The sequence below is a fragment of the Citrus sinensis genome, chromosome 3 (genome assembly GCF_022201045.2).
Source record: "Citrus sinensis cultivar Valencia sweet orange chromosome 3, DVS_A1.0, whole genome shotgun sequence".
Taxonomy (NCBI): Eukaryota; Viridiplantae; Streptophyta; class Magnoliopsida; order Sapindales; family Rutaceae; genus Citrus; species Citrus sinensis.
Genome location: NC_068558.1, coordinates 31,114,479 through 31,133,937, shown reverse-complemented (window position 1 = coordinate 31,133,937; position 19,459 = coordinate 31,114,479). Strand labels below are relative to the sequence as shown.

The following is a 19,459-nucleotide window of genomic DNA, read 5'->3' as shown; positions in this document are numbered from 1 at the left end:
TACGTCCACGCCTCCAAGCAATCCAAGCTTGAGGATTTCACTATCCAAGCCTTTTCGAGGCTTCAACCGATTACAATTGATTTCGAGGTATCAATAAACCTTTACAACAAAGAAATTATCTCCCAATCTCTTCACTCAAGTGTCTCACACACTCAAACTCTTACAAATGAAATGAAGAAATGAAAGTTACAATCAAACTCACTCAATGAGTAGATATTCAAAGATGAAGAACAATGAATGATTCAATGATTTGTGTTTTGCAAGTTGAAGGCTCAAGATATCACGTGTGCTTTTTGTTTTTGCTTGTTGGAGAACTTCAAAATGAGTTGGATTTGAGTTCTTATAGTTTGAGCTCAAAAACTAGCCGTTACTCACATTCCAAGCGTATTCGGTTTGCCGTTTATGGAATTCGGTAAGTCGGATTTATGTTACCGTTAAGGCAAAATTTTGCCTAACCGGCTTGCCGGATTTGGAATCTAGTAAGCCGTTTTCCTTCTGGACGCTTGCTGCCCGCATCCGGATTTTTAGTTTTTAGAATCCGGATAGCCGCTTGCTACAGTAACCTGCTACAGTGAAATTTTTCCTAAATTTTCAGTTTGACCCCAAAACTTTATAAAACTGTAGTATGGCCCAAAACGTTATGAGACTTTGCAAATAGGTCCAATTTCAGAATTTCTAAGTAATGCTTTGTCAATCCCAAAACTTTCTGAAATTATGATTTTGCCCAAACTTTGTAAAATTATATAATGACCCAAAAATATTTAAATAGTTTCAAATAGGTTCAAATCCGAAATTTAAAAACTCTATCAAAGATTTTAACAATGCTTTCATTTTAGTCCAAAATGCTTTAATTCCATAACATCATTTTCTTATTATAAAAGCATAATTCATAAATCTTTGCTTAATAAATACATGTGATTTGTTATCATCAAAATCAATATTTATAGCCATATAGGCTAACAATAGTGAACATCATACTTGAGGATAATTTGAAATTAAAAGGAAGTGGGGTAGAAATGGACTTACAATCTTGCATGTTGAAGCGTCGCAAGATTTTCTTCAAATAGTTCTTTTGTGAAAGCCAAATCTTTCTATTATTTCTATCTTGGTGAATTTGCATCCCTAGTTGTTTGCTAGTCCTAAGTCATTCATTTCAAACTCCCTAGCCAACTGTGCCTTCAATTTTTGGACTCGATCTTTGTTGGGGCCTACTACCAACATGTCATCCATATACAACAGCAAAATGATGAAATCATTATCTTCAAACTTCTTGTAATATGCACAATGGTCTGAACTGAGTCTGTTGTATCCAAAGCTCATAATGAAGGAATCAAATCTCTTATACCAACACCTCCGCGCCTGTTTGAGATCGTATAGAGATTTGTTCAACCTGCAAACCAAGTTCTCATTTTCTGTTTCTGCAAAACCTTCTGGTTGGAGCATATATATTTCTTCTTTAAGTTCTCCATGAAGAAATACAGTTTTTACATCCAACTGCTCAAGATGTAAGTCAAATGTAGCACACATCGCCAAGACAACTCTAATTGTTGTAAGTCGAACCACCGGAGAAAATATCTCGTTAAAGTCAATACCTTCTTTCTGAGCATATCCTTTCACCACCAATCTTGCACGATACCGCTCCACTTGGTCATTGCCATCACGCTTGATCTTGTAGACCCATTTGTTTCCAATGGCTTTTCTTTCATGTGGTAGTGGTACAAGTTCCCATGTCTTGTTCTTGTGTAGAGCTTCAATTTCTTCCTGCATTGTTGTCATCAACAAAGCAACATCTGAGCTGTTTAAAGCTTCATGGAAAGTTGAAGGCCCTCCATCCTCTGTTAGAAGACAGTATACAACATTGATCTCTGTAACATACTCCGAGTGCCACGTTGGCGATCGTCTTTCACGAGTTGACCGACGAACTTCTGGAGCCTCGGACTCGACTGGTTCTTGTTCCTCATGCTCTGGTGCTGCTTCAGAAGAATCTGAATATTCTGGATTATTTTTCACATATACCGGTATAATCTCTGACTTTTCTTTTACACTATTATCATCCTCATCTTTCCTTTGCAGTTAATCTTCTACAAAAATAACATCTTTGCTAATGACGATCTTGTGGGCAGTGGGATTCCACAGACGATACCCCTTTACTCCATCAGCATATCCTAAGAAGATACATTTTCTTGATTTTGCATCCATTTATGTTCTTTCTTGAGCATTGTACATCACGTACACAGGACATCCAAATGCATGTAAGTAGGAATAATCACCTGGCTTTTCAGTCCACAACTCCATCGCTTTCTTCAGCCCAATAGTTGTAGATGGCGATCGATTTACTATATAACAGGCAGTTTTGGTTGCTTCTGCCCAGAATGAATTGGGTAGACCAGCAGTCCTCAACATAGCTCTTATTCTTTCTGTAAGAGTTCTGTTCATCCGCTTTGCCACTTCGTTTTGTTGAGGAGTGTATGCTACATTGAACTGTCTCTGAATACCTTCTTGCTTACAGAAAATAAGAAACCCGCCGTCTGTATACTCTCCACTATTATCTGTCCTCAAGCACTTGATCTTTTTACCAGATTCAAGTTCCACCCGTGCTTTGTATTCTTTAAACACTGGAAATACATCTGACTTTTTCTTAATTGGATACACCCAACATCTTCTGAAATAATCATCAATGAAAGTCACCATGTACTTTGCACCTCCCATGGACATATCCAGTGATTCCCAAACATCAGAATGAATCAAGTCTAGAATGCATTTACTTCTAGCAATAGATCTACTGAATTTTAATCTATGCTGCTTACTTATAACACAATGCTCGCAAAATGGTAAACTTACCAATTTGAGCCTTGGAAGCAATTTTTGCTCAGAAAAAATCTTCAAACCTTGTGCTGACATGTGGCCAAGTTTGAGATGCCACATCATCGTTGACTCTTTTCCATTTGACGCGACACACGCATCAGTCTCCTGTAGTGTTTCTCTTTTAAGCATGAATAGATTAGCACCGATCTTTTCTGCCTTCATCAATACAAGCGCACCTTTAACGATCTTCATAATTTCATTCTCTACATGAGTTTTGCACCCATGACTGTCTATTTGTCCCAAAGACAATAGATTTTTCTTCAGGCCATTGACATGTCGTATTTCTCCAATTGTGCGAATTGTAGCATCAAACATTTTTATTTTGATAGTACCAATACCAGCGATCTCCGAGGCATGATCATTACCCATATATACAGATCCTCCTGAGATAAGTTCATATGTGTGAAACTATTCTCTCCGAGACGTCATGTGCCAAGTAGCTCCTGAGTCTATAAGCCAGACATCAGATAGTCGTTTTCTGCCTTCTAAAACAGTGATTGCCTCACTGTAGAGAATTTCGCCATCATCCGAGGTACTTGCTACACACCTTTGAGCATTTGATGACTCAGGTTCTTTGCCCTCTTTTTTCTTCTAGTTACTCCAACACTCTTTTTTGACGTGCCATTTCTTGCCACAGTTGTAGCATTTAACATTCTTCTTACTTCTAGATTTTGATCTACCATGATTTTGACTCCCACTGGAGCCACGTTCCGTTGATCTCCATCTCGTCAACGATAGCGCCTTCGCTTGCTGTGAACTTGCTTGTCTGTTTTTCTTATTTTTTCGCTTGCTCTCCTCATTTAATACGGAGGCTGCAACATCGTCAAAAACTAAACTGTCTGCTGGATTGTTGTTCGCCAGGTTGATGATGAGTTGATCATACGAATCTGGTAGACTTTGAAGTAGAAGCTCTGCACGTTCATTCTCCTTTATATTATGACCCAACGTTGTGAAAATAGAGTCTTCAAGGTATTGATGTGGTCAGTCACCATTGTAGATTCCGCCATTCGAAGAGTATAAAGTTTCCTCTTCAAGAAGATTTTGTTGTGTAGTGACTTGGCCTCGTACAATTTTGTGAGAGTATCCCATATTTCCTTCGCTGTATTTTTCTCTGCCACACTGGATAATACTCCGTCTGCAAGTGCCAAGTGTAGATCAGAAATGGCGTTGCCATCTATCTCGTTCCACTTGTCATCAGTTATCTCCATGGGCCTTTCTCCAATTGCTGCCAAGCAATTATTTTTCCTCAATACAGCTTTCATCTTCATTTTCCACAACGAAAAATTATTTCCGTTAAATTTCTCAATTTTATACTTTGCCGCCATTTTGTTGATAAATACTGCACACAAGCTAGTATACCATCTTGAATAGTTGTGAGTATGTGTGAGAATGCACACTAGGAAAGTTCCCAGGAAAGACTGGAGGGGTCACAATGGTCCCACTTAAAACCCAGACTCTTTAAACTCTTATCGCCTTTGTGACAGAATTTTCCTAGACATGTACAAAACCACACAGTTATTTTACTCACACCACTATTCCCTGCTTTGCACCGCAAAATTCTTAGATCGCTCCCACCATTTCACGCGAATAGTATCGTATACGTGAACAGTACCGTATACGTGAATAGTACCGTATACGTGAATAGTATCGTATACGTGAACAGTACCGTATATGTGAATAGTACCCTTACGTGAATAGTACTCGACTCCAAAAATACAACCAATAGCTCTGATACCACTGTTAGGAAATTGATGGGTGAAGCAGACACGCAGCTAAAATAAAATTGGAAGAAAATAAAGAACAAGCATAAAGAGAACACCAGAAAATTACGTGGTTTGACTTTTAGCCTACGTTCACGGGCGAAGATAGAAGGAAATATTTTACTAGTAAAAAGGAGTTACAAGTATTGTAGTATTTTAGCTCAATTCCTAAAATCTCAATACACCGAAATTCTCAAATCACTATAACAAGAGCTTATAATTTCAGGCTCTCTAAACTCTCTCTCAAAATGCTAAATTGCTCTTTCTCTTAATGGAATGAATTAGCTCTTCATCTGCACTTCTATTTATAGCAAAATAGTGGCCAAGAAAATCAACAATTTTAGCCCACCAATTATGGCTTCAATTTCGTCAATCCGCGTGGCTTCAATTTGTTAATCTAGCTTTCAAAGTTTGTGGGCTATGTCCTCTATTTTCTTTGATTTGCTGGCACCAAAGTCAAGTACCAAATTTGGTGCTGACTTTTAGGTGCTTGCTTTGACAATAACTGATGACTGGATAAGGCTACGTTGCAGACGATGTACCTAGCAGACAATGTACCGTAGCAAGCTCCCTGATGACCATGAAATAATTGAGTTGCAATAATTGAAAAGATTCCTTCATAAATTAATATAATAGCGGTATAATGGTGCTTTAAAATTACAAACAAAATAAATATTAATAAAAATAACATAAAATTTGTAAAACCAACATTAAAATTTAATTTAATTTAATAATAGTTTATTTATTTAATTTATTTAAGCAAAGAAAAAAAATTAATCATCAATTGAAAACAAAAAATTATATTGAAGATTCATTAAATTGGTTTAACCATAAATTCTATATTCATGCTAGGATATATATAATTTTTTTTTATTTTCTATCATGTTATTTGTTTACTATACAAGTTAATTAAGTAAAATTATTTTTCTTGATGTGAATCAAGACAAAACAAAATAAAAAGACATTCTTATATTACTAGACACATATCAAATATCAGTAAATTTACATTTAATTTCTAGTTTTATACGTATTTCATGTACTTTTAAACTTTGCTTCTTACTTATACTAAAAGATCATTTGCGGATGTTGTTGAGAAGGTTTAGTAGAATGTAAATCACCTATCTTACAAATAATTTTTAAAAATATGAAAAAAAACTTCAAAATTTGATTTTGAGAACAAGTTAATTTCACATATATCATCAAATGTATTACATAAACCTAAAATTATCATTATTCAAAATTAGAAATAAAAACAATAAATATATAAGGTGATTATTATAATGAGTTTTTATTTTACATTTGTAAGTTTTTAGTTGTTTCAATAACTCTTATAATATTTACTTTTTTAACATTTCATTTACGAGTCTTCTATTTCATTTACATAATTTATATGTTATTTTACACTTAATGTTGATTTATAAGTTTTATGATACATCTGTAAGTTTATGTTTTGTTTACCAATAATACATTATTTTACCACTTCTAAATTATTTTACTTGTTTTACTTTCTATTCACAAATCTTATGTTTTATTTACTTAATTTATGTTTTTAATTTACTCTTAATGTTGATTTATAAGTTTCATGTTACATCGGTAGGTTTATGTTTTGTTTACCAATAATACATCATTTTACCATTCATATATTAATTTACTTGTTTTATATTCTATTTACAAGTCTTATATATTACTTATTTAATTTATGTTTTATCTTACCCTTAATGTTAATTTATAAATTTTATATTGAAAAGTTTTTGTTTTATTTACCAATGATAAATTAATTTACTACTCATATATTAATTTACTTAATTTAACTTTCATTTACAAGTCTTATATTCTATTTACATCATTTACGTTTTATTTTACACTTAATGTTGATTTAAAAATTTTATATTATACTTATAAGTTTTTGTTTTGTTTACCAATAATACATCAATTTACCACTCTTATGTTGATTTACTTATTTTACATCCTATTTATAAGTCTTATATTCTATTTCCACAATTTATGTTTTATTTTTATACTTTATATATATATTGATTTACAAGTTTTATATTACATTTATAATTGTTTTAGTTTACTAGTAATATACCAATTTAATACTCTTATGTTAATTTATTTATTTTATCTTATATTTACAAGTCTTATATTTCATTTACACAATTTATGTTCTGTTTTGCAAAGAGTTGAAAGTCCATGGGCAGAAGTTGTCGGCCTAACTAATGCATGGGTTGCCAATGTGCCCACATTTGCTAAGTCACTGCTTATGTAACTAAAGTCACTACTTATTTAACTTACAGTACTGAATAACACATATGGGTCTCATAATTTATTATTATTTTTTGTATTATTTTCAAAAGGTATATGTTACACCAACAGTAACTTAGCAATTACCTAGACATTAATATTTACTAAAGTTAATTACATTTAAAACAACATTAGGCACATTGTTGAAATTTCCCATGATTGAAACATATATAAATGCATGTTGTCCGCTCATCTCAACGGCAGTGCCCAAGAACCCTATAGATCTTTTCTAGCCATGACACTTCAACCACTGATTTGTTATGCTTCCCTCTTCATCTTGTCCGCCCTAGTGCTGAAAGCCATCAAACACTCACGGCGACTGCCACCAAGCCCGTGGGCCTTGCCGATCGTCGGGCACCTCCATCTCCTCGGCCCTTCCCTTCACCATTCTTTTCACAAGCTTTCAACTCGCTATGGCCCCTTGATGTCCATACGCATAGGCTCTGTCCTAGGTGTTGTAACTTCTTCTCCTGATGTAACCAAAGAGCTTCTCAAAACAAATGATGTTACTTTTGCCGCCCGGAACAGCTCTGCCGCCATTGAATGCCTTACATATAACTCTTCTTTTGCTTTTGCTCCCAACGGCCCATATTGGCAATTCATGAAAAAGCTGACCACAGTTGAGCTCTTGGGCAGCAGAACCCTTCTCCAGTTTCTTCCTATTCGAACAAATGAGTTGCACGAGCTTATTCGGTTTCTATTTGAGAAGTCTAAATCTGGCGGAAGTGTTAATATTACAGATGAATTGTTGAAATTTACAAACAATATAATATCTCAAATGATGTTGAGCATTAGATGTTCAGGAAAGGGGGGCCAGGCTGAAGAGTGTAGAACCCTGGCTCGTGAAGTGACTGAAATTTTTGGCGAGTTTAATATCTCTGACATTATTTGGATTTTCAAAAGCTTTGATATTCAGGGTTTTCGCAGGAGATTCAAGGATATTCATCGACGGTTCGATTCGTTGCTGGAGAATATCATAACAAATCGTGAAAAATTAAGGAAGGAGAAGAAGGAAAGTGAAGAGAAAGTGAAGGATTTGCTTGATATTTTGCTCGATGTTCTGGAGAATCAGAATTCGGAGATCAAGTTAACTAGAGATCACATCAAAGCCCTATTTTTGGTAAGTCATGTTTCACTTGCTTTATTTATTTATTTACTGTTATTAATGTTTTTGTTACGGCTGCTAAGTTACATTGTTTTTATCTTACAACTTACTCAAAATTAATTTGCTGTAAGTTTTTAATTGTTTGACAAGTAACAATTGAGTGATATTAAAAAATAAATAATTTTAAGTTGATGTAAATTATAGTAGATGTAAGTTAGCAAGACTATTATTTATTATTATTATTTGATAAATAAGGTCTCTGTTCATTTGTTTAGGAATATACCATTTTTGTACTTTGGTTTCTTTTTGTATTTTTTGCGGTTCAAAAGCTACTGGATTCATTTTACCTATATTTAATTTTACAAAGACGTCTCCCAAAAGATGCTTCTTAATCAATGCAAATTACCTATATTTGTCTCTTTTAACATCATCTTTAAAAATAGTCATTTATATTTAACTAATATATATTGTCAATTGTACTCTGTCTTCATCGGTGTGGCATAAATGCATTAATTATTAATGTGTCATTAATGCAATTGACGGTGAAATGCTTTTAAAATAATTTGAGTAATTATTTGCATTTTGGTGCTCCCATTCCCATGGACCTATTTTGTAGCTACCACATCTTAAGTGTGAATTTGATCTAAGCCTATTAGAGGTCTCATATCTAAATCAAAGGTTTGTTTAATATTGAGGTGTCAAAAAGAAATTATATCTGTGAAATAAAATTTGACATAAATATATTTGTGACAAAACTAGTAAATATTTTAAGTTTCTTTTTTTTTTAATCAAATAACTAGTGGATAAAATCACCTTAACAAAAATTCACAGCTATAAGTGTTTGCCATGATTTTTAAGTTACAACTTCTCAATAATAGTACCAAATGGACCATAAATCAAATCTTTAACAAAAGCATCAAGTTAAAAACTCTAACAAAAAAATAAATAATAAATAAATAAATCTTATCTTTATAACAATGAATCTCCTTGTACTAACAGATGTCTTGTTGCTTTTGATTAATGGGAAGCAACACATATTTTTTTTAGAATTTTTTTACCTAACATGTAACATCTTTGTTGCTATCTGTCCAGGATTTCCTCACAGCTGGCACAGACACTTCATCCATGACAGTGGAATGGGCATTGGCAGAGCTCATAAACCATCCAATGGTGCTTCAGAAGGCACAACAAGAGATTGATCAAGTTGTGGGAAGAAACAGGCTTGTTCAAGAATCTGACGTTCCTCATCTCCCCTATATTCAAGCCATCATTAAAGAATCATTTCGGATTCATCCACCAATTCCATTGCTTAACAGAAGAGCACTAGAAGACTGTAAAATTGGCACCTACATAATTCCTAAAGGCACTCTGTTGTTTGTTAACCTTTGGTCCATGGGTAGGGACCCCGAAATTTGGAAGAACCCATTGGAATTTCAGCCAGAACGGTTCTTATCACAGTCAAATAGTGAGATTAATGTTAGGGGATTGCATTACCAATTGCTGCCATTTGGAACTGGGAGAAGAGGCTGCCCTGGCCTTTCTTTAGCCATGCAAGAGTTGCCGACAACTCTAGCAGCTATGATTCAGTGCTTCAATTTCAAAGTAACGAGTCCCGATGGTGTGGTTGATATGTCTGAACGCCCAGGATTATCATCTCCAAGAGCACAGGATCTTGTGTGTGCGCCAGTTGCACGTTGTGCTCCTAGTATCTTAAATTAGGATGTACGTTCAAATTAAAGTGTCTTTAGCAATGTTCAGTTAGTGTCTCTGTTTAATGTGTGGTTAACTCAACTCAAAGTAGTTGGGCAGTAAGGTGTCGTTGTCGCACTTTGTATCCCTCTCGTGATAATCAACTTTAAAGTTCTTCCTGACGGGGAATTAATGCTGATTTGACATGCACTTATTTTGTTTCTTTAAAAATTTTTTGTCAAGGTGAATTTATGAGAGCGTACTCTCATTTTAAGATTTTCTCGAGATCGAATTTGCTCTGAGTCAAATTTATTTAAGTGATTCGTAATTAATAAAAAAAAATTAAATTTTAATCATATATCACTAAAGGATAGGTGGTACAAAATCTTAAAAAATTTAAGAGAACTTAATTTATGATAAAATAATCCTCATTTTTAAATTAAAATGAACCCCTTCTTTTATCAAAGAGTATTGTTAAACATCCAAAATTTTTTATCTTAAATTTTTTTAAATGAAATATCATTCATCAATTGATTAATAAAATAATATAATTTATTTATTTAAATCTCATAAAAAAATCATTTAATTAATGATATATTATTTTAAATAAAAAATTTAAGATATCTATCATTACCCTCTATCAAATTATCAAATTAAAAAAGAAAGAATCCTTCCTTCGCACTGCCATAATAATTAAACAGCTCACTCTGCCATATCAATTAAGAGATCTTTATTAGAGTATAAAGCTAAGATTCTTGACCACTGCAAATCTTGGATCATAATGTAAATGTGCAGAAAAATGTGGTATAAAAGGCAAATGTTCAGAACAACTGGACCACTATATAGAAAAATTATCAAACTATTTGGGTATTACTGTAAACAACTTCTGTTAATAGGCCAAAATGTAATTATTGAAATATTTAGCCTTGGCTAATTTTTTAGTCAACGGAGATACTTTCTAATTTCCATATCGTACTTGTACTCAAAATCCTTCACCACAAGCTTTGTTTCACCTCACTTAACTTCTTTTTTTGAAACATCCAAATACCTGAAGAAAAACAACTAATTTTTCTTAACAACTGTCCTTAGAAATGAAAACTAAGGCTTATATATAGAGGAAGATTAATTAATTAATTAATTTACTGAAGAGTAGTACCAGCTGCGTGCGATAGCGATGGACGTGTTAAAGAATTAATATTTCAGTCTCTTGGGGTATGGTTCCTCTTCCTCATATTTGTTACAGTTGAAACTTGCGCTTGGATCTTCTGCTGAATCTGGGCCGTACAATAAATGGATCCCACATATTTTTTCACCCTGCAACACTTCAAACGTTCAGAATCATCAGTTTGATCAAAATAGAACTGGGCTGCCACTGCATCAGGAACGCCATTGTACTCCCGAAAGAAATAAAATCCTGATGATTGAAGAAATAGTAACCCAAAAGTAAGTGATCTGACTCCAGGTACCAAATCAGCCCCAGAAATATGCGGATGACATGCGGATCACAATCCTTGGGTTTGACTTCGAATTCACCGAAGAGTCCAAACAAGCTGCCACAATCTACATGATAGTCACCAAATGATACAACAGCGCTAAAAGCAAAGCCGAGTACTGATCTGTTTTTATTACTGATCTCCAAGGTTATAGAAGTAGAAGATCCCACACTTTGACACCTAAACCACTTCGGAATTTCATTCCCAGGTAAAATGACATGAACATTCTTTTCTAGAAAATATCACTGTACCAGAAAACCATAATTTTAAACCAATATTGTTAGCTACTTAAAAGAGAAAAATAACTTTGCGCAAATTAATTAGAAGGAGAGAGTTAAAGACATACCTCCTCTCGTGCTTCTTTCCAATGTGCAGCTGCCATAGGCTGAATTTCTTGCAGAGCATCTTCGACAATTCCTCTGGCCTCATTCCGATCCAATTTAAAATTACAACTCAGTTCAATTTCATAACTTGAGAATATTAAACCAGATAATGTTTCCAGGGCCGTACAGTGATGTGCGTCCAACTCAAGTAGACTACATGGAAGCTTTGGTAAGGATTGAAGTCTCTCGCAATAGCTTAATATAATGCTATTTGCATAGAAAATTACACATGATTTATTAAAGACAATAACTTGTAGACACCATAAACTTTTAGTAATTTTTTTCTATTTCCTCTTTTTCAAGGACGATACCTCTTCAATTTTTAACTTAAGATAATGCTATTTGCATAGAAAATTATACATGATTTATTAAAGACAATAAATATTTCACTAGAAAGACAAATTCATTCATTCACTTTATTAATTTTATTTTTCTGTTCAAATGTCCTCATTCTATTTGTCATGTATAATCTTGTGTGCAAACAACGCTGCTCGTTTAAGTTTCATACTATTAAGGCACAAAAAATATAAGGGCAAAAAATTATTAGAAATTAAAATCTTTTTGCACATACATGAATTAAGCCAGATACTAATGATGCCTTTGTTAAATTGGAATCAGAATAGGCTATAATCGAAATGGGCAAGAATGAGAACGCAAAATGAAAGTCAGAATAAATTATTTACTTGAACTGTAGGAATCGGAATTAGAATAAACTTAATTGCCATTAAGTTGTCTTGAAATCAGAATCGTAATAAGTTGGATTATAACAAATTACTAAAAAAATAATTAATGAATTATTGTTGTAATTATTATTTTTTATTTTAATTTTTGTGATTATTTATTCAAAAATTATTATCATTAATATTATTGTTAATAATATATTAATATTTAATTAATTGAAATTTTTTATCAATAATAATATTAACATTAATATATTAATTAATTATAATAATTAATTATTATTATTATTATTAATGATAACTATTAACATTAATATGTTAATTAATTAATAAGATTATTATTATCATCATCATCATCATTAATAATAATAATAATAATAATTCAGAATATATAACTAATTAGAATTTATTAATAATATATTCAGAATATATAACTATTTAGAATATATAACTAATTAGCTCTTGCAATTGTTGTCTTGCCTATACTACCGACGCCCCAAATCCCTAAAATGTAAACATCTTTCGACTCAGCAGCTAATAGTGATTCAATTATCTCAACTCTTGATTCTCTTCCAACCAATTGGTTTTCCTTATCACACAGAAGCACCTCAGCCAATCTCTTCAAAATTTGATTAACAACTTCTTTTATAAGTTCCGATTCAGGCTTAGCAAGTACATAAAAAAATAACAGTAAGTTCAAGTAGGAGAGTTTGCACCAAATATGACTAAATATTCGTTTAGTTCTTACATTTTAGGTGTTAAAAAGTCAAGAATTCAAGAATCTAAAATTAATTTGTTCATGTTAAAAATTTAACTCACCAAATGTAACTATATTAAGATCAATCCACATATCTGTTAGGATACCTAATGTTATAAATACCAACTAGCAGACCATGTGTAAAGAAGGAATTTGCATAGATAGATACACTACCCGAAACAGAGCTTCTGGTTAATAATTAAGCAGAAAAGAATGTTAATTACATCATGTTACGAGAATGAAAGCCATAAAACTTGCTGCTTCCTTCGTAGCATTCCTCCAACTCTGCAGCTTCTCTGAATTCTCGTTAAATCTTTCTTCAAGTTTCGAAAATGAATTCCCAAAACTCCCTGTTTGGCTTCTCACCTCTGACGGATCACCTCGATAGAAACCCGGTATCACAATATGTGCATACTCTTTCTTGTATTTGAGGATCTTCACAAGTTCATGGAGACACCATCTGGAAAATGGATAGCCTTCAGAGAATATGATAACTGAAATGGCTGGTGATTCAATTGCATACGCAATTGACTCTGAAATTTCATCCCCTCTATTAAGTTGGTCATCAATGAAAGTTTGGATATTTTGTCTAGACTGACCTGAATAGAGATGGCTAGTAAAGTTGTCACGTGTGTCATCTCCTCTGAAACTAACAAAAACATCATATTTATAGTAGTTACGGGGATTAGAAGAAGAAGGCATAACAGAAATAGATCAATTGATGAGGAGAGATATTGTTGAGATGAAAACAATTTCTAAGCCAAAATGAGCCTGACTCTTTGGTGATAATTCCATCTCATTTTCCAAGCTTCGTGGAAAATAATTCATGGAAGATTCAAGTCTTATTGATATTCCACCTAATTTATTGACTTGCAGATTTTTTTTTTTTAATTTGAAATTAGGAGACACAGCGTTTTGAGTTAGACTATTGGCATTGGGCACCCTTCGTTAATCTCATAAAATTCATACTCTATGATAATTACATATATTAACAAAAAGATTTGTAGAATTAACCTTATTTATATTTTTTTCTTTCTCTTCAATCTATTTATTTTCCCAAGTATGATTTCTCTCTCTCTCTCTTCAGTCTATACAATTGGTTTGCAAAAACTAAAAACATCAATTTTTTAGTTTTTCTTTCTTTTTTCAAATTAATTATTTTAATATTTAAAGGGTTTGTGTTTTTTAATTTTGTAAAGAGAGAAAGTGTGAAGAAAAAAGAGGGATACCAAGACTAAGAAAAAGATTCTAAGAATGAGAAAAATTTTAAACAATAAAAGATCTACAAAAGAAAATAGTGTTTATTAAGAGAAAATGGTGTTTTTGATATTAAGTAGAGTATAATTAAAAAATGGATTATAAGAGGATTTTGAAGGGTCGCTAATAGTATAACTGGAGCGTTAATCCAATCGAAGCCCAATTCAAAGTCCAATAACTTTACTTGGCCCAATTTATGCAATTCGATCCACGTGAGCATACACATACACGTGTTAAAACCATGGCTCAACTCCAAGCCCATATAGAGAAGTGAAGTTTTAATTTTCGAAGGGAGCAGAGGTGAGTGAACATGAGTAGCTCATTAACTCGAGCGAGGACTGTTTCTTGAGGATCTTCAAAACGGGAAGAATTCAACAGGTCACTTGGAAATATTTAAGCTATCAATCGGAGCATAAAAGTAATCATCATCGATCAACTTATGATAGTCAAAGAAATGCTTCAACACAAAGAAACTTCATCATCAGTTGCAAACACAAATAATTTTATTAATTCCAAATCTTAAATGAAAAGAGACCTAAAAATGTCATTTTCTTTTTCTTAAACTAAGTATATATTATATAACACAGACGTTCATATATTACAAAATGTTAACTTGTACATATATAGTTGATTCCAGATGGCCACTAAAGTGACACAATTGGCTCTCCATTAATGCATTTTGAGAAAACACACACACACACACACACACATCTCCTCGGCACCGAATGGATTAAGTGTTGGGGAGCAACAATAATAGCTCTCTAGTCTCCATGTCAATTAGTGCACCTGCACCCATCTATTTTTTTTTTGCTTCATTCTGAAACCCATTAAAAATATAGCATTTGCAATGGCCACAATTAACCTTGTAAAATATTTCAAAAATTAATTCCAACAATTTAAACTTGCATGACACAGGCCAACTATCCGAAAGATATGTACCTTGTAGGACAGAGTGCTCACCTGCGATGGACTTTACATTTTTTTATTGATCTTGTGGAGGTTAAATAACTGATCAGATTCAGATGTGACGGTTAAACATTCAGCAAATTAGATTTTAGACCGACACAATTGAAGACTAAGTGTCAAGGAAGCTCATGTGAGCCAAATAGTCACCAAAGCAGAGGATTATAACAGCAGCAGCTCACAGCTACAAGTTGATGATTTGGCATGCCAGCTGGCACCTGGTGGTTATATAATTGCTTGTACTCGTGGCTGTTAGTTACAGTTAGTTAATGAGCAACTGCATGATTAGCATGTGAGTTAGTTTTAGCTAATATTGTTAATTAGTTACACAAGTATATATAGCAAAGTCTGTACATTTCCTCTGTAATCTTGTTGAAGGAATAAAAACAAATTCTCAGATTCATATAATTTTTCTCTCAATATTTCTTAGCTTCCAAACAAACTGTTTTCTTACTCTAAGGCATTATATATATATATATGTATATATATGAAGATTAATTAATTTAGTTACATACTGAAAGTAGTAGCAGCTGCGATGGCGATAGATGCGATCAAGAATTAATATTTCAATCATAAGGAGCTGCGTATGGTTCCTCTTCCGTGGAATCTGGGGCGTACAATAAATGGAAGCCACATTTTTTCACCTTCACCCTGCAACTCTCCAAATATTCAGAAGAAGCAAAATCCTGAAAATAGAATTGGACTGCCACTGCCTCCGCAACGCAATCGTATTCCCGGAAGGCATTCAAATCCTCATCACCGAACAAGTAGTACCCCAAAACTAAGTGATCTGACTCCACATATCTAATTTGCGCAATATCGCATCTCTCCAAGACGCGATGCGGCTGACAATCCTGGGATGTGACTTGGAGTTCGCAGAAGAATTCAAACCAACAGTCACAATAATCTGCACGATGTTCCCCAAATGCTACAATAGCGCTAAATGCAAAACCCAGTACTGGTCTGTTTTTATCACTGAATAAATCTGGTAGTGGTGGTGGCATCTCCAACGTTATAGAAGAAGATCCCACACTTTGAAACCTAAACCACTTGGGAATTTCATTCCCAGGTAACATGACATGACCCCTCTTTTCCACAAAATACCCCTGTAAAACCGAAAAATCATATATGATTTTAAACCAATAGTATTTGTAAACTTTAATTAATTTAAAAGAAAAAAAATAGCAAACGTTATACAAATTAGAAGGAGAGAGATAATTAGTTAAAGACACACCTTCTCTCGTACGTGTTTCCAATGTGCAGCTGCCATAAGCTGAATATCTTGCAGAGCATCTTCGACAATTATTCTGACCGCATTTCGATCCAATTTAAAATTATCGCTCAGGTCAAAAAGCTGCGTAGAAGATTTGTAACTTATTGAGGATAAAGCCGTGCAATGATGTGCAAAAATCCCTTGTAGATTGAAGGGAAGCTTTGGTAGGGATTGAAGCCTCTCACAATAATTTAAGTTGAGTACTACCAGCCTAGAGAGCTGTATAATACTTTCCGGTATTCTCTCAAAATTGTTTTTCTCTAGGTGCAATGTTACAGTGAGCATAACTGACCAAGACTGTCAGGTAATTCCAGGATGCCACAATAATTTAGATATAAGGACGTTAGAGTCGTGTGCAAGCCATCTAAAGGTAATGTGATAGGCGATGATAAACCCATCTGTTTATCACCCCCCCAGCTTCTATCCAAACTTAATTCATAAAGGTTATTGTTCGAACCAACAATGGATGATGGTACTTCTCTTTTAGCAGCAGTTCCTTTAGCATACAAAGTACTGTTCGAAGCTTCTAAATTTCCAAAATCGTCAGGCAATCTCTGAAGATTTGAACAACCATGGAGATTAAGAAGTTTTAGAGATTTCAGCTGACTTAGGCTGCTTGGGAGACTCTTAAGCCTTTTACAATCACTGAGGTACAAGTACAACAATCGAGAGAGACACCCGATGGATGAGGGCAGTTCTTCAATTGCAGTTCCGTCTAACCATATCTCTTCTATTTTACCAGATGATGAGAACTCTGGAAGCCTCTTCAGTTTTGAGCAGCCTAAAAGATTAAGCTTTTTGAGAAATTCCAAGTGAAGTATTTCAGCTGGAAGACTGTTCAAGCTTACGTATTCGCTTAGGTTGAGGATAACAAGCTTGTTCAGAGGTGGAATAAACGACGGGCTGGAGGCTCCAATGCTTTTATGCTTTAACTTACAATGATGCTACTCCGGCAAAAAACAGGCCAAGACAAATCATTAATTAGCATGTGGGATAATTAAAAATTATTACTTGAAAAGAATAGATTTAGCTAATATTGCAATATGATCGGAATCACATGTTGTCATTATTATAATGAAATGTGTGGTAAGAAATCATAGTCACCATGAATCTCTGATTTATGATTGATTACTTACTTTTTTATCATTGAACATTGTGTGCAAATGAATAAATATGGAAATTTATCTTCTTTGTATTGTTTTTTAAATCTTTCATTCTTAAACTCTAACAATCCGCCCCAAGTTTCACAGAGCGAATCTTATTGCGGCTCAAATATATATTCTAAAAAAAAAATAATTCTAATCCTTAAGAGCATTTTCAACCAGAAATGTGCGGATGTAAATCACATTCGACATTACTTGGGAAAGATATTGTAAGGATTAGAATTATTATTATTATTTTTGAATATATATTTGAGCCGCAGTAAGATTCGCCTGTGGAGCTCGGGGTGAATCGTTACATAAACATTGTATACATATTAATGGGTAGGTTGGGCACCGCCCCCCTCCTCTTTCGCAATATTTGACGCAAAACTTTAGAGATTTTGAGTCATAGATACAAATTTCAAAGGTTTAGATGAATACTTGGACAAATAACTATTTGAGAACTATTGTTGCTTACCGTGTTTACTATCAAAACTTCATAAATATCTTTGTGATGCCATAATGGACTGCACTCTCCTGGATAATTGATTGATTCTTTCTGGACAATTTCTCTTTCCATATCTCCTAGTGAGTCATGCATTGTTATCGTGTTGGAGTGTGATACCGTTATGAGACACCTATTGACAAGCACAGGCAATCCTATTCCAGCAAAGAAGCCGCAGGCATCAAGGAAACTTAATACCATATCGCTACGCTCTTCTTTCAAGAAATATGCAACATCTAAACAAATATGCTTCTTCCCAGTTTGCATCTTGTCTGGAAATCGTTCTTCCAGTTTCGAAAATGAATCCTCAAAACTCCCAATTTGCTTTCTCACATGTGACGGCTCCACGCGATAACAGACTGCTACCACAATCTGTCCATAATTGGTCCTGCATTCTACGATCTTTAAAAGTTCATCGAGACACCAACTTGAAGAAGCATCACTTTCTGAGAAAATGATATAGATGCTTGATACTTCAACTGCATCCCCAAGAGACTGTGAAATTTCATCTCCTCTCTTTAGATCGTTGCCAATGAAAGTTTCAATACATTTTTGAGACAAAGCTGAATAGAGATGGCTAGTAAAGTTATCACGGGTGTCCTCTCCTTTGAAACTAAGGAAAACATCGTTCCTATTGTGTTGAAAATGAAGAGAAGAAGAAGAAGCCATAGCAGTTCAATAGACGAGAGATTTTGATAAAATGAAAATTTGTGTGCAAATAATTGAACTTGTGACTACAGGGTGTGTGTATATATATATATGTATATATATGCTTTAGAATTGATATAGACTGAACAGCTTTATTGACTTTAATTAGTTGAAAGTAGCAAACCGTGTTTTTGGTTTTTTATATTATGTGTTTACACTAAGTCTAACCTAAGTCAATTTTATACGATCAGAACGTTATTTTATTTATATTTTAAGTTTATTTGTGATAGTTATTTTATTTAGATAGTATAAAATATTATCTACTAGTGGGTTAGTGGCTGGGGTTGATATGTGGAGACTGCGATTAGTTTAGATGCCTATTCTTAAGAGATATTTGGACTATGATATTTTGTAGGGTAAATGTTCATTTAGTTTTTATATTATAAGATTAGTGTCTGTTTAGTCCTTATATTTTTTAAAATGCCTCGAAACATTCCTGCAGTCAAAGTATTGATACCCTTACCGTTACTTTTTATTTCTTTTGGCGTACTTTTACAATATTACCCTTTTATAATAATTTTTTTGTTTGAACATTAATAAAAAGAAAATAATTAAATTACCAATTTCACCCTAAA

At 33.6% G+C, this 19,459-nt stretch overlaps 3 protein-coding genes and 1 long non-coding RNA gene across 4 annotated transcripts; 1 reads left to right on the top strand and 3 right to left on the bottom strand.

The window, feature by feature from the left end:
• Positions 1 to 7,108: 7,108 nt before the first annotated feature.
• LOC102611200 (cytochrome P450 93B16-like) lies at positions 7,109 to 9,916 on the top strand. Its single transcript, XM_052437739.1, has 2 exons — positions 7,109 to 8,049; positions 9,127 to 9,916. Exons 1-2 carry the CDS (start codon positions 7,165 to 7,167, stop codon positions 9,751 to 9,753), a joined length of 1,512 nt encoding a protein of 503 aa, XP_052293699.1. The 5' UTR covers positions 7,109 to 7,164; the 3' UTR covers positions 9,754 to 9,916.
• A 567-nt stretch (positions 9,917 to 10,483) lies between these two features.
• On the bottom strand, positions 10,484 to 11,799 carry LOC127901272 (uncharacterized). Its single transcript, XR_008053418.1, has 3 exons — positions 11,563 to 11,799; positions 10,880 to 11,461; positions 10,484 to 10,771 (listed from the first exon to the last, which is right to left on the bottom strand). It is a non-coding gene; the product is annotated as an uncharacterized LOC127901272 (long non-coding RNA).
• A 931-nt stretch (positions 11,800 to 12,730) lies between these two features.
• Positions 12,731 to 13,738, bottom strand: LOC127900737 (disease resistance protein RPV1-like). The gene is made up of 2 exons (XM_052435939.1): positions 13,271 to 13,738; positions 12,731 to 12,943 (listed from the first exon to the last, which is right to left on the bottom strand). The coding sequence occupies exons 1-2, from the start codon at positions 13,736 to 13,738 to the stop codon at positions 12,731 to 12,733; spliced, it is 681 nt and encodes a 226-aa protein (XP_052291899.1).
• Positions 13,176 to 18,918, bottom strand: LOC127901494 (disease resistance protein RUN1-like). The gene is made up of 3 exons (XM_052438936.1): positions 18,150 to 18,918; positions 16,491 to 17,473; positions 13,176 to 16,362 (listed from the first exon to the last, which is right to left on the bottom strand). Exons 1-2 carry the CDS (start codon positions 18,843 to 18,845, stop codon positions 16,802 to 16,804), a joined length of 1,368 nt encoding a protein of 455 aa, XP_052294896.1. The 5' UTR covers positions 18,846 to 18,918; the 3' UTR covers positions 13,176 to 16,362; positions 16,491 to 16,801.
• Between the last annotated feature and the right edge of the window lie 541 nt (positions 18,919 to 19,459).